General features: G+C 42.7%; 1 protein-coding gene across 2 annotated transcripts in view; it reads right to left on the reverse strand.

Annotated features, from left to right (window-relative positions):
* tmc5 (transmembrane channel like 5) overlaps positions 1 to 12,917 on the reverse strand; it is a 209,215-nt gene that overhangs the window by 62,048 nt on the left and 134,250 nt on the right. For both annotated transcript variants that reach the window (XM_068003205.1, XM_068003206.1), the window contains exons 10-11: positions 12,675 to 12,819; positions 11,386 to 11,541 (exon numbers count right to left, since the gene is read on the reverse strand). In XM_068003205.1, the coding sequence (XP_067859306.1) occupies positions 11,386 to 11,541; positions 12,675 to 12,819 (301 nt within the window). The remainder of the gene's footprint in view (positions 1 to 11,385; positions 11,542 to 12,674; positions 12,820 to 12,917) is intronic.

Genomic DNA, 12,917 nt, shown 5'->3' on the forward strand with positions numbered 1-12,917 from the left:
AAAGGATGAAGGTATGACATTGATGGTAAGTCACAGTTTTTTCGAATGATGGTGAGAACATAGGTGTACTAAAGGAGGATATGGAACAATTGATAGAGAAATGTAGAATAGGAATTGGTTCTGAAAAACAATTTATAGAAATCAAGGTGGATAAGAAAGCATGCATCCTGGGCTGTTGTCAGAAAGGAGATAGCAGAGACTGCTCACAACTTTTCAATCCTCCTTAAATTTGAAAATTGTGCCATGAGACTGGCAAGCAGCCATTGTTATAGTCTTGTTCAAGAAAGAGAAGGATAAACCAGGCAACTATAGATCAGTTAGTCTAATGTCAGTTGTAAGCAAATTCTTAGAATCCATAATTCGAGACAACATTACTAAGCATTTAAAAACGTGCAGATAAATCAAGGAAAGACAGCAAGGATCTGTTTTAAGGTAAGTCATATTTGACAAATTAAATAGAGTTTTTTTAAGAAATAACTGATTGGATAGATAAAGGGAATCCAATGTGGTGTATATGAATTTTCAGAAGGCAATTGATGAGGTGTCTCACAAGAGACTTCTTAGAAAAATTCAAGCGCATGATACAAGAGGAAATGTACTAGAATGGATAGAAAGATGGTTGACAGACAGGAAACAAAGAGTTAGGGTAAATGAGTATTGCTCGGACTGCGGAAGGGTTGCAAGTCGTGCTGGGCCCACTTTTTGTTCTCAGTATATATACATGATTTGGACTTGGTTACAGAGAACACAATCTTGAAATTTGCTGATGGCCAAAAGTAAGAGGTGTGTCAAACAGTGAGATGGACTATGAGACTTCAAGAAGACAGACAAGTTAGGAGAATGGACAGACAGGTGGTAGATGCAATTTAATTTGGATAGGTTTGAGATAATACATTTGGGAGAAAAAATAAGGAATGGGAGTAGATACTTATTGGAAAGACGCTGAAGAATGTGGATGAACAAAGGGTTCAGGCACATAAATCCCTGAAAGTGCTTATGTAGGTAGATACAGCCATAAAAAAGGCCAACAGAATTTTTGGTTTTAGAAATAGAAGTATAGAGTTCAACAATAAAGAAGTGATGATAGGTATGCACAGGCTATGGCTAGGCTTCAGTTACAGTTCTGCATGTAGTTTTAGACACCCTGTTCTTAGAAAGGACATTAAAGCCAGAGACAGCATACAGCGTACATTCACCAGGATGATGCTGAGGATAGAAGTTATGGTTATGAGATGGGACTTGATATAGTGGGCTGGATTCTCCTTCCATTGGCGGGTTAGCGGCAGAATGGAATACTGCCCACCGACTGAACCTTCCACTAACCTGCATTAATTTCTTCCCAGGGCCCTCATTTGTTATGCAGGATAGATTCAGAGCGATAATACAGTTCCTGATAGATTTATTGCCGCTGGGAGGGAGGCAAACATAGACTCCCACCAGTTAAATGGGCAAGAAGAAGAATGGCAGCACTGTCTAAAGCAACAGCAGCATCTTCGGGGGAGGGAGGGGTCAGCAGATGCAAAGGCCTCCAGATTCACAGATGCATCTCTAGAGGCATTGCTGACTGCAGTGAGGGCCAGAAGAGGCAGACTGTTGAGCACTGAAGGCAGAAAACCCCATAAGAGGGTGGTTCAGGCTGTGGCAGAGGCAGACCGTGCAACCTGCATCACCCCAAGAACTGCCACACAATGAGAAGAGGTTCGATGGCCACACAAGTGTGTCCAAGGTAAGTCAATACACATCCTCTAACACTCATACATCCTTCACTCTCCTCCTTATCTATCACACTTTTTCACTCTCAGCATCTGGGTGTCAATGGAACTCACTTCTGAAAAGGACAACCTCTGCAAACAATCAAGCACCTCCTTTACTCAAAACCGCTCTACTAACTCACATTGGGTACCACAAGGACCACGTCTAGTCTTCAAAGACTCTTCATTTAAAGGGACAATGCACCGCCACATCGTATCGTCATGAGATACAGGCACTCATATGGGGGCAAAGTGTCCTTGCAACTCATATGCCCTTAACATTGCCTTCTTTCCTTTAAAGGAAAAGATGGCTTACCCACCAGAAATATAGCCGGGGAAGGAGCAGCAGTGCTGAAAACCTTGAATGCACATGAAGGGCAGGTGCTGCAAATTGTGGGAAGGCACATAGAACAACCTGTGCGGCAGGATGAGATTGAAGGTGAGAAGCCAATAGAAGTTTGGTAGAAAGTGGAAATGCTAATTATACGTCGTCTGAGCTTCATGCAATGCCCTTACATTTAGCCGCTATTTCTTCATGGGAGAAAGCAATTTTGTGCAAAGCTAATCAAGCTCTTCTGTGTTTTATATCATAGGGATTGTAAGAAAAGGTTAATCTGACTGACTTGAAGCATGGAATTGGAGGTAACCTTGAAACACTGTTTAGCAATTGGTTGGGAGGTGGGAGACAGAGAGTAGAGATGAAGGGAATGTATGCTGATTGGTGGAATGTGACATGGGGTGTTCTCTAGGGATCTGTAATGGGGCCTCAATTTTTCACCATATATACCAATGACTTGGATGAAGGAATAGAGAGTTGCATACCCAAGACTATCTCCAACAAGAGAGAGTCTAACCACCTTCCCTTGACATTCAATGGCATTACCATCGCTGAATCCCCCACCATCAACATCCTTGGGGTCACCATCGACCAGAAACTTAACTGGACCAGCCATATAAATACTCTGGCTACAAGAGCAGGTCAGAGGCTGGGGATTCTGCGGCGAATGACTCACCTCCTCACTCCCCAAAGCCTTTCCACCATCTACAAGGCACAAGTCAGGAGTGTGATGGAATACTCTCCACTTGCCTGGATGAGCGCAACTCCAACAACACTCAAGAAGCTCGACAACATCCAGGACAAAGCAGCCCACTTGATTGGCACCCCATCCACCACCCTAAACATTCATTCCCTTCACCATTGGCGAACCGTGGCTGCAATGTGTACCATCTACAGGATGCACTGCAGCAACTCGCCAAGACTTCTTCGACAGCAGCTCCCAAACCCGCGACCTCTACCACCTAGAAGGACAAGGGCAGCAGGCACATGGGAACAACACCACCTGCACGTTCCCCTCCAAGTCACACACCATCCCGACTTGGAAATATATCGCCGTTCCTTCATCATCGCTGGGTCAAAATCCTAGAACTCCCTACCTAACAGCACTGTGGGAGAACTGTCACCACACGGACTGCAGCGGTTCAAGAAGGTGGCTCACCACCACCTTCTCAAGGGCAATTAGGGATGGGCAATAAATGCTGGCTTCGCTAGCGACGCCCACATCCCATGAACGAATAAAAAAACAAGTTTGCAGATAACATTAAATTAAGAGGCACATTAAGTTGTGTAGATGGGAGCAGGAGGTTACAAAGAGAGATAAATAAAGTGAACGGGCAAAATTGTGGCAGATGGAGTTCAATGTGGGGAAGTGTGAGGTCATCTACTTTGGACAAATTGGAATATTTTTTTAACTGTGGAAGAGCAAAGGGATTTGGGTGTCCAGGAACACAAATCACTAAAAGCTAGTGCACAGCTACAAAAAGTAATGAAACAGGCTGATGGAATGTCGGCCTTTATCTCAAGGAGGTGGAATACAAAGGGGAGGAAGTGATGCTTCAGTTGTACAGAGCCTTGGTCAGACCCCATCTGGAGTACTGTGTTTAGTTTTGGGCACCACACCTCTGAAGGATGTATTGGTCTTGGAGGGAGTGCAACACAGATTCACCAGAATGATACCAACAACAACAACTTGCATTTATATAGCGCCTTTAACATAGTAAAATGTCCCAAGGTGCTTCACAGGATTGATTATCAAACAAAATTTGACACTGAGCCACATAAGGAGATATTATGACAGGCTTGGTCAAAGAGCTAGGTTTTAAGGAGCGTTTTAAAGGAGTAGGGAGATGTAGAGAGGTGGAGAGGTTTAGGGAGGCAATTCCAGAGCTTAGGGCCTGGGCAGCTGAAGGCACGGCCGCCAATGGTGGAGCAATTCAAATCGGAGCTACACAAGAGGCAAGAATTGGAGAAGCACAGAGATCTCGGAGGGCTGTTGGGCTGGAGGAGGTTACAGAGATAGAGAGGGACGAGGCCATGGAGGGATTTGAAAACAAGGATGAGAATTTTAAAATCAAGGTGTTCCTGGACCAGGAACCAACGTAGGTCAACGAGCACAGGGGTGATGGGTGAATGGGACTTGGTGTGAGTTAGGATACGGGCAGCAGAGTTTTGGATGAGCTCAAGTTTACAGAGGGTGGAAGATGGAAGGCCGGCCAGGAGAGCATTGGAATAGTCAAGTCTAAAGGTAACAGAGGCATGGATGAAAGTTTCAACAGCAGATAAGCTGAAGCATGGATGAAAATGCTACGGAGGAGGAAGTAGGCGGTCTTGGTGATGGAGCGGATATGAGTTTGGAAGCTCATCTCAGGGTCAAATAGGACGCCAAGGCTGCGAACGGTCTGGTTCAGCCTCAGACAGTGGCCAGGGAGAGGGATAGACAGTGACTAGGGAATGGAGTTTGTAGTGGGGAATATTTGCTCATCCAGTACTGGATGTCGAAGAAGCAGTGTGACAAATCAGAGACAGTGCAGGGGTCGAGGGAGGTGGTGTCATCAGCATACATGTGGAACCATCGTGTTTTCGGATGATGTCACCGAGGGGCAGCATGTAGATGAGAAATAGAAGGGGGCCAAGGATGGATCTTTGGGGAACTCCAGAGGTAAAGGTGCAGGAGCGGGAAGAGAAGCCATTGCAGGTGATTCTCCGGCTACGACTGGATAGATATGGGCATAAGAGGTTATATTAGGAGGCTGCATAAACTTGGCTTGTATTCCCTTGAGTTTAGAAGGTTGAGGGATGATTTAATTGAGGTGTTCAAAATGGTAAAAGGATTCGATAGAATAGATGCAGAGAAGCTATTTTCTCTGCTGGGAGACTCAAGAACAAGGCAGCACAATCTTAAAATTAGAGCTAGGCCATTCAGGAGTGAAATCAGGAAGCACTTTTTCACACAAAGGGTAGTGGAAATCTGCAATTCTCTTCCCCAAAAGGCTGTGGATACTGGGTCAATTAAAATTTTCAAGATTGGGATGGACAGATTTTTATTAGATAAGGGAATCAAGGGATAGGGATCAAAGGTGGGTAAATAGAGTTGAGGTACAGATCAGCCATGATTTAATTGAAAGTGGCTCGAGGGGCTGAATGGCTTACTTCTGCTCCTATGTTCCCTACTGTAATACTGCTATTGATTTTTCTTAATATTGTAGTAATGTTAGCTTTAGTTTAGCCTAGTAGGGAAGTATGATTCTTAAATAGAGGTATCTTAGAATAATTTCAAGTATCTAACAATTCTAAGGTAGTGACCACTATAATTTTGAATGGAGACTGATCCTTGCAACAGTAATAGGTTCTAAGATGAAGTAACCACCTGCTTAATGAGTAGTTAATGAGAGTTAAATGGCTAAGAAAGGGTTACTAACATCAACTGCACAGACACAGGACAGGCTGAAAAGCTCCCTTTGTATGAGAGAGAAAGATTCCATTAATTAGAAGGGAGGCCTTGGACCCTTACTTAAGATAAGCACCTGCCTGAGAAAGTTATGGACTGTGTTTCCTGCAGTCAATTTAAGGGAGTTATAAACAGAGATGTTTTGAAGGTTAAAGTTATATTCTCCAATCACCGTATCACAGATCTGTATTTGCAAGGACAGAACATAATCAAATCAATGTTAAATAATACATAATTATAGATACATTTTGATGTAGCTATGCAATGTATAAACGTGCAAATTGTCACGTAGTTGGTATAAGAGAAATGTATAAAAAGTGGCAGTTTGCAAGAAGGGTTAGGATTCATAAGGGTTTGGTCAACCTGAATACTGAGCTCAGAACTGTAACGTGTTTGAGTCCCCAACCATCAAGTGTGGTTGTAAGTCCTATTTTTTAAGTGTATGCCTAAGTACTATTGAATGCACTGTATGCTTAACAAACCTATGAATGCTTGACCTCAATGATTTTGAGGAATAGATGGAACATTTAATCATAAAAAAAACATCCTCCAACAGAGTGCCTTGCAGGAAAAGGCCGGTCATGATGATGACCATCCAGGTACTACCACTGGGGAACTTGCTGCCAGAACCAGTCTCAGCTGCTGCCACTTCTTCACCAACTGCATCATGGCATCTTACCAGCAGAGAGACACTCATTTGGGAGAATGTAGCTGGTGAGGGTTTTCACCAGGTGAGACACTGAACACTAGTGAGAATGTGGAACTTGGAGTGGAAGAGAGGGAATGTGTTGTTCCTCCATTGAAATTCCAGTGAAATACTTTCATACACAGAGACAGAATTTGACTTTTCCACCAAGAAAAATACTAGATTGTTATAATTTGAATATAAACAAAAACTGCTACAGGTGTGTAATCAGTGGAGTCTGTCACATCGGCTTCTGTTTCTGCTTCTCTTTCTCTCCTTCTCTCTCTCACACAGACACAGACTTCTCTGGGGGTAATCTTGTCTTTATGCAAACAGATGATATCGATTCATCTGCCTGTTACGCATCTCCCGATTTTCATTTCTATTGACTTCAACAGAAATGAAAATCAGGAGAGATGTATAACGGGCGGCTGATTCGATATTGCCCATTTTACACTATTACCCAGAGTCAGAATTACCCCCTCCTTTTTTTCAAAAAACACTCAATATAAACTTTATCTGAATGAAGCTTTTGAAATTTGTCCTTTACCTTGTCTTGAAATTATTCTGAAGAGCAAACAGGCAGATACTGTTAGAGACTGAACAGAAACATTTTTTCAGTTGGTCTGATTTCATGCTACTGAACCAATCTGGAAAACTGCTTGTGCTCAGGCTGCAAGATCGGCCTTCAGAGTCACAGCTTCTGAGTGAGGCTGATGCCTTGAGTAAAAATGTTAATGCAGGCAATTATAGTTAAGTTTAATTGTGTTATTGTAAATTTTTAAAAATTATTCGTTCATGGGATGTGGGCATTGCTGGCGAGGCCGGCATTTATTGCCCATCCCTAATTGGCCTTGAGAAGGTGGTGGTGAGCCGCCTTCTTGAACCGTTGCAGTCCGAGTGGTGAAGATTCTCCCACAGTGCTGTTAGGTAGAGAGTTCCAGGATTTAGACCCAGCGACGATGAAGGAATAGCGATATATTTCCAAGTCAGGATGGTGTGTGACTTGGAGGGGAACGTTCAGATGGTGGTGTTCCCATGAGCCTGCTGCCCTTGTCCTTCTAGATGGTAGAGGTCACGGGTTTGGGAGGTACTGTCGAAGAAGCCTTGGCGAGTTGCTGCAGTGCATTTTGTAGATGGTACACACTGCAGCCACGGTGTAACAGTGGTGGAAGGAGTGAACATTTAAGGTGGTGGATGGGGTGGATATGCAACCTACATTGTCTTTTTTATATTGCAAATCTTATTTTGGGCTGGGCGGGGGGAGATGGTGTGGTACAGCCTAGCCGACTACCCTGATTGAGATCCCTCCACCCATCCCGACTTGGACTGCTGCTGCCTGCTCCATCCCTGCCTGCCACATGCAAATGGTGGCGGGGCAGGTCCTGGATTCCAGCGGATTTTCCTTCTTTCTGTCCGTGTTACCACTTTCTTCTGGGGCCACCATGGAGAAGGTTGCAGGTGGCCCTGGGAAGCAGTGGTAACTGACCTGAGGTCATTCCATGGAGGGAGAGGACCCTGGCATAGCCTTCTCTCCCTCCATTCTGTGCCCACTGGCTTACCTGTTGAAGGCCTTGGTTTTCCCCAAGACCTTCAGTGGATCTTGGTTTCTGATCTTTGGGATGCTTCTGCCCCTTTAAGGTCCCTTGTTCAGGTGCACCCTGTTGTAGCACTGCTGGTGTTTCCCCCTTTCCCACTGACGGGCACCTTCCTGACGGCTGAAATCCCGATGGGTGCCCACTGTGCATAATTAACGAGCACCAACTCAGGAAAATGGTTTGGTTCTGGGGCTGGGTGGAAGTCTGCCCTGAAGAGAAGAATCTCCCTCCTTAGGAAAAAAATGATCTGATTTTTGTTAGTAAGTGTTTTGAGTGATTTGATTGGTTTGTTTTCTTTCTTTTATTGGTAGGCTCCACCAATTGGTTATTTATGAGTCCTTAGTAGTTTCCCATTGGTAGTTTTCTAGCCACTATCCACACTTTTGATTTGTACTTTCCTACCTCTTCAGTTCTGATTTGCTGCCGTTTTGGTTTGCATCAATCAAACACATGACTGCGAAAGTATGATGGCAAAGTGTGATAGCTATAGGAAGTGTTACACAACAGGAAGTACATGCAATGTAAGACTTTTAATAAATATGAGTCAATATCCCATGGTGCTGCACATGGGGAGTGAAGACCAAATATAGTCTTCAGTGAAGTGGGTTAATGGGTGTGGGATAATTGGACCAAGGCGCACATTCATTTCCCATTTTACATTCATACATTCTGCCCTTATTTTCATATATTTGATTATAAATAGTGAAAACTAAAAATAATATAGTTAAATAGCAAAACTTAAGAAATTTGCTAAGCAGGGAAGTAGAGTATGAGTGTGGAGAGGGGGGCGGGGGGAGAAATTGTTCCTTGTTGCACTTATTTTCCAGGTGGGAACGGGGGCAAAAAGCACCAATTTGGGGGGAAATGGGTGCCTGCAATATGTTCGATCCCATATTCAGGTGTCCCCGGTGGCCACCTAAAATAGGTGTTAGGCCCCCTGAATATGTTAATAAGTGGCCTAATACCTGCTTAGGGACTTTTCCATTAAATTCGTTGGCACTGAGCAGACTGGGTCCGTTCATTTTTTTGGACCGTAATGCGGCCTAACCAGCGGTCTTTACAGGGACCAATGGAGGCCTTCATCAAAAAGGTACATCAATCTTTTTAAACTTACATTTACCTTTACCTGCTCCACAGCATTCCTGAGAGTTGCTGCCAACCCGCGCTAGCCCCCCCTCCCGGTCTCCTCCCCTCCCAGGACTTAACTGATGGCTGTTGCCGACGAGGCAGTCGGCCCAAATTGGAACGGAGCAAAATGGAGTTAAGGCAGCGCAGGCAGCTCACTATGATTATTAAGGTGAAACCCGGGGACCAATTTCAGGAGATCCCTGGGCTGACCTTTTTGGGCCCACGCTGCAGGTAAACTGCCCATTTCGCTGCAGTCAGGCATTAACTAATTTCTACCCCTAGGAGTTTCTCCGTAGTAGGGGGTATAAAACTGAGACGTTGTGTCATCATTGGTGGGATGGTGTAATTACAGTGTGACAAGTTTACATGGGTAGTTTCCACTATTAATGTTGTCATAGGAATTTTTAATAGAATGCTTGCAGATGTAAGATTTTTAATGCATAGAGATAAGATAAAATATGCACTGCTCCATCAGTTATATTGATATAAACATGTATAAAATGGCTTTGCAGGACTTCTGAAAATAAAGGGTCAAATTATAATAATCATTCATGATTAGTTTGCATTAAGTTCTGATTAACAGTAACAACAATATTTCTTCATTTATTGAAAAATGAGCTCAATAAACTTATCAGTCTAACAAATAATTCTGGGCTGTTTCCATCGGGAAAATTAATGCTAGCAGAGATTATTTTAATACATTATGTGTAGCCCTGAAAAGTGGACATTAGTGGGCACCACCAGCTAACATTTTTTTTTACAGGTTTCTTATTATATTACTCATGTTTTATTTGATCCTACTTTTTCATTGCAAAAATGTATCCTTGGATGCTTTACCCTCTTTGGTGCCCAAGTAAATTGAAGTGAGCTGCCTCTAACCCTAAAGCAATATTTACTCAGTTAATTTTATAGCCTTTGAAGCAGTCCAAGTAACTGCGATAGTGCATTATGAGACTCATGTTTGGGAGACCAGTATTTGTATCATGGTCTTGACTATTGGGCTCCCTTTCGGGGGTAAGTTTTGCTTGTCCTGGGTGGATTATTAAGGGGAAGTGGAGAAAACACATGTGGAGCAGGATCCTTCCCCACATCAGTTAAGTATTTATGTTCTGGTGAATTTATTGAAGAAAGGTATTGACCATTATGGAGATGTCCAGGAGCTTGACCATTCTATAATTGTAAACAATTTTACAACACCAAGTTATAGTCCAGCAATTTTATTTTAAATTCACAAGCTTTCGGAGACTTCCTCCTTCCTCAGGTAAATGTTCAGGAGCTCCTTGAAGCCTACGCATTTATACATATAGAACAATACATGGTGTTTACAGACTGCCCCTGCAACTGCCCGTTGCCAAGGCAATCACCGTGTTCTATAATTGCTGATTGGAGAAGATAGTTTGGATGTGAGGTGAGGTAAGGGAAAGAAAATAGGTGGGAATTTTTTTCGTTCATAACAAAAGACCACAGCCATGAAAATCCGTGGGTTGTAAACCTGGCAGTTATGTGGGGATTGTGCCTGCCACTTCACTGAAGACTATATTTGGTCTTCACTCCCCATGTGCCTGCCTCGCCAGAGTTTGCAGGGCCAGCAAGAAGGCATCTAATCTGCATGGGGCTGGCAGGCACATGCGCCCACTGGCCCCATGAAAATCTGGCACCTGGCTGCTAATGGAAGAGGGTTGCTCAGGCATCCCAATGGACTAAATGGAGTGTTCCCTTGGTCTCCTGTGTAAGGGGGCCGATCCTGATTTTTAAAAAATTGTCCGTACTTCCAGGATCCAGGCTCACCTTGCCTCGATGGGGCCCACTTTTGACCAGTACACCTCATCTCATTTGGCCTACCAGCCTTTAGTCCTATGCCAGGATCTACTGAGTCAGGGAAGAAGGAACTCCTGGTGTAAGGGGATCACCATCCACAGCTCTGCCACCAGGGCACCCCGACGTCATTTGCCTTACAAGCGGTGGGCGGTAGTCTGCCCCTTACAAAGCTGCTCGGGGGATCCAGTGCAACCAGGCCATTTTCCAGTGGGTTTCGCTGGACTTCTGCTGGTTGTGACCCATCTAGCAGAACCCCCAAAGGAAATTTGGAGTCCAATATTCATACATAGAGGATACTGACAGTATCTGTGTACAAGTTATTAGTCCAATCTCATGGTTTAAATGACCTTATAACCCATAAGTTTGTGCAGTTTATTTATTGGCTAAGATTAGGTTACTGCTGTAATCATTCATGCTGATTTTTTTTATATATGATTATTGAATGTTTTTATTTTTTAGATGCTAAAACACACTCTTCTGACAGCTTTGGCACTGGATTAACTTTGTGCTACCCGATATGTGGCCTCTTAGGCAATCAGGTTACTTTGAATGTTGAAATATACAGAAATGTACTATCCTCCATACAGTAGATCAACAAATGCAATTTGTAAATACCATACCTTAAAATTGGTGCTAGAATAGATATGAATTCCAAAACAGCAGCCAAGTGTTGTTCCTAACGAAACAATCCAACCCATCAGATGAATTAAACATCGCATGATTCTCTGCTTTCTTGATAGTTGCCGCTGGTAGTGCATTTTTTCTGATAGTATTTCCTGTAAATATGAACAATTCAGTCTTTTAACTGTAAATATGATCTGGAAGCTTCATGTGCTTTGAAATGCCATCATACTTACACAAAAATGAATTTAATTTCAGGATAAAAAATTGTGCTCCATTTGCATGCACTATTTCCTTGACATTCGTCCATAAATATTTAGTGAAGAGAGCTCAAAGGATTGGATGAATATATTGCAGAATCTCTTGATCCACGTTTGGTTTGACCCTGGACCTCCTCATTTAAGCACACTGCCACAAAATCATCAGACTACTAATTCTTCCATGTTGACAAATCTTGAAGAATAAATATTTCTCTACAGCAGTGGCGTACAATGTCAGCCTTTACTTACTGAGGACAGAACATATGATGCATTCTATTCAGATAGTAAATGAAAGTGATGCTTGGTGGCTTGCCTGTTGGTTTCCCCCCAATTCCATAGACAAATGACTAGCTTTCACTTGGGAGCTCCTCCAGTGGCATGGCAAAGATTGGGAACTTCTGGGCTAAATCTTCATGGGACAATGTGCTTTGCTTCCCTTTTTCTCTCTGTCTTCCTTGGTCTTTTATCTTTTTTATGCTGTCTTTCTGGTTTGCAGTGGACAATTTTGCCATAGGGAGATCATTCCAGAAATAATTACTTATCCATTGTGTATAGCACTACTGAAATAGAAGAAACTTTTAGGCAAACCAGCCTGACAGGCCCAACTGAACTGGTTGACCGGGACTTCTCAAATTCAGGAGTGTCTTTTGGACCAGTCCAAAATAATTGGTGGGCTGAATTTGGTATGCATATAATTGTGTAGCACTTGAATTTATCCTGCTTATATTCTCTTTCTCTAGGGTCTGTTAAACTATTAAGTTTATAGGGGATACATTATTAGCATCCAAATTGAAAATGCCACAGTAGAGTCAATAAATATCGTTCAAGTTTTTAAAAAAAATTGTGAGGATGAACTATAGATTTTTTATAAAAATGGGATCAAATTTCATATATTTTTTAAAAATACAATAAAACACATTCCTAATAGGTTAAACCCAATTACGACATCGTAAGGAAGTTATTATTACATCAGGTAAACTGATGGGAATTAATAATTGGTATACAGCTGTGTGTAAGACACCACATACCTTTAAGTCTGTGCTTAGGCCCCTTCTTTTCAATTCTATTGTTTTTTCATTAGTTATGTTGAAGTCCCATGAACATAGGAGCTTGGCTGCATCACCAGACAATATGCCAACTGCAATAAAGTTTTCATTGAAGGACTTTGCCATGCTGCAGTAGAAAAAGGATTAATTAAATATACAGACCGCCAATCCGTTATTAACTGTCCTCAAAGTACATTTTCTCTATAATCTTTTATGGGCTGTTTT

The sequence above is a fragment of the Heptranchias perlo genome, chromosome 22 (genome assembly GCF_035084215.1).
Source record: "Heptranchias perlo isolate sHepPer1 chromosome 22, sHepPer1.hap1, whole genome shotgun sequence".
Lineage (NCBI taxonomy): Eukaryota > Metazoa > Chordata > Chondrichthyes > Hexanchiformes > Hexanchidae > Heptranchias > Heptranchias perlo.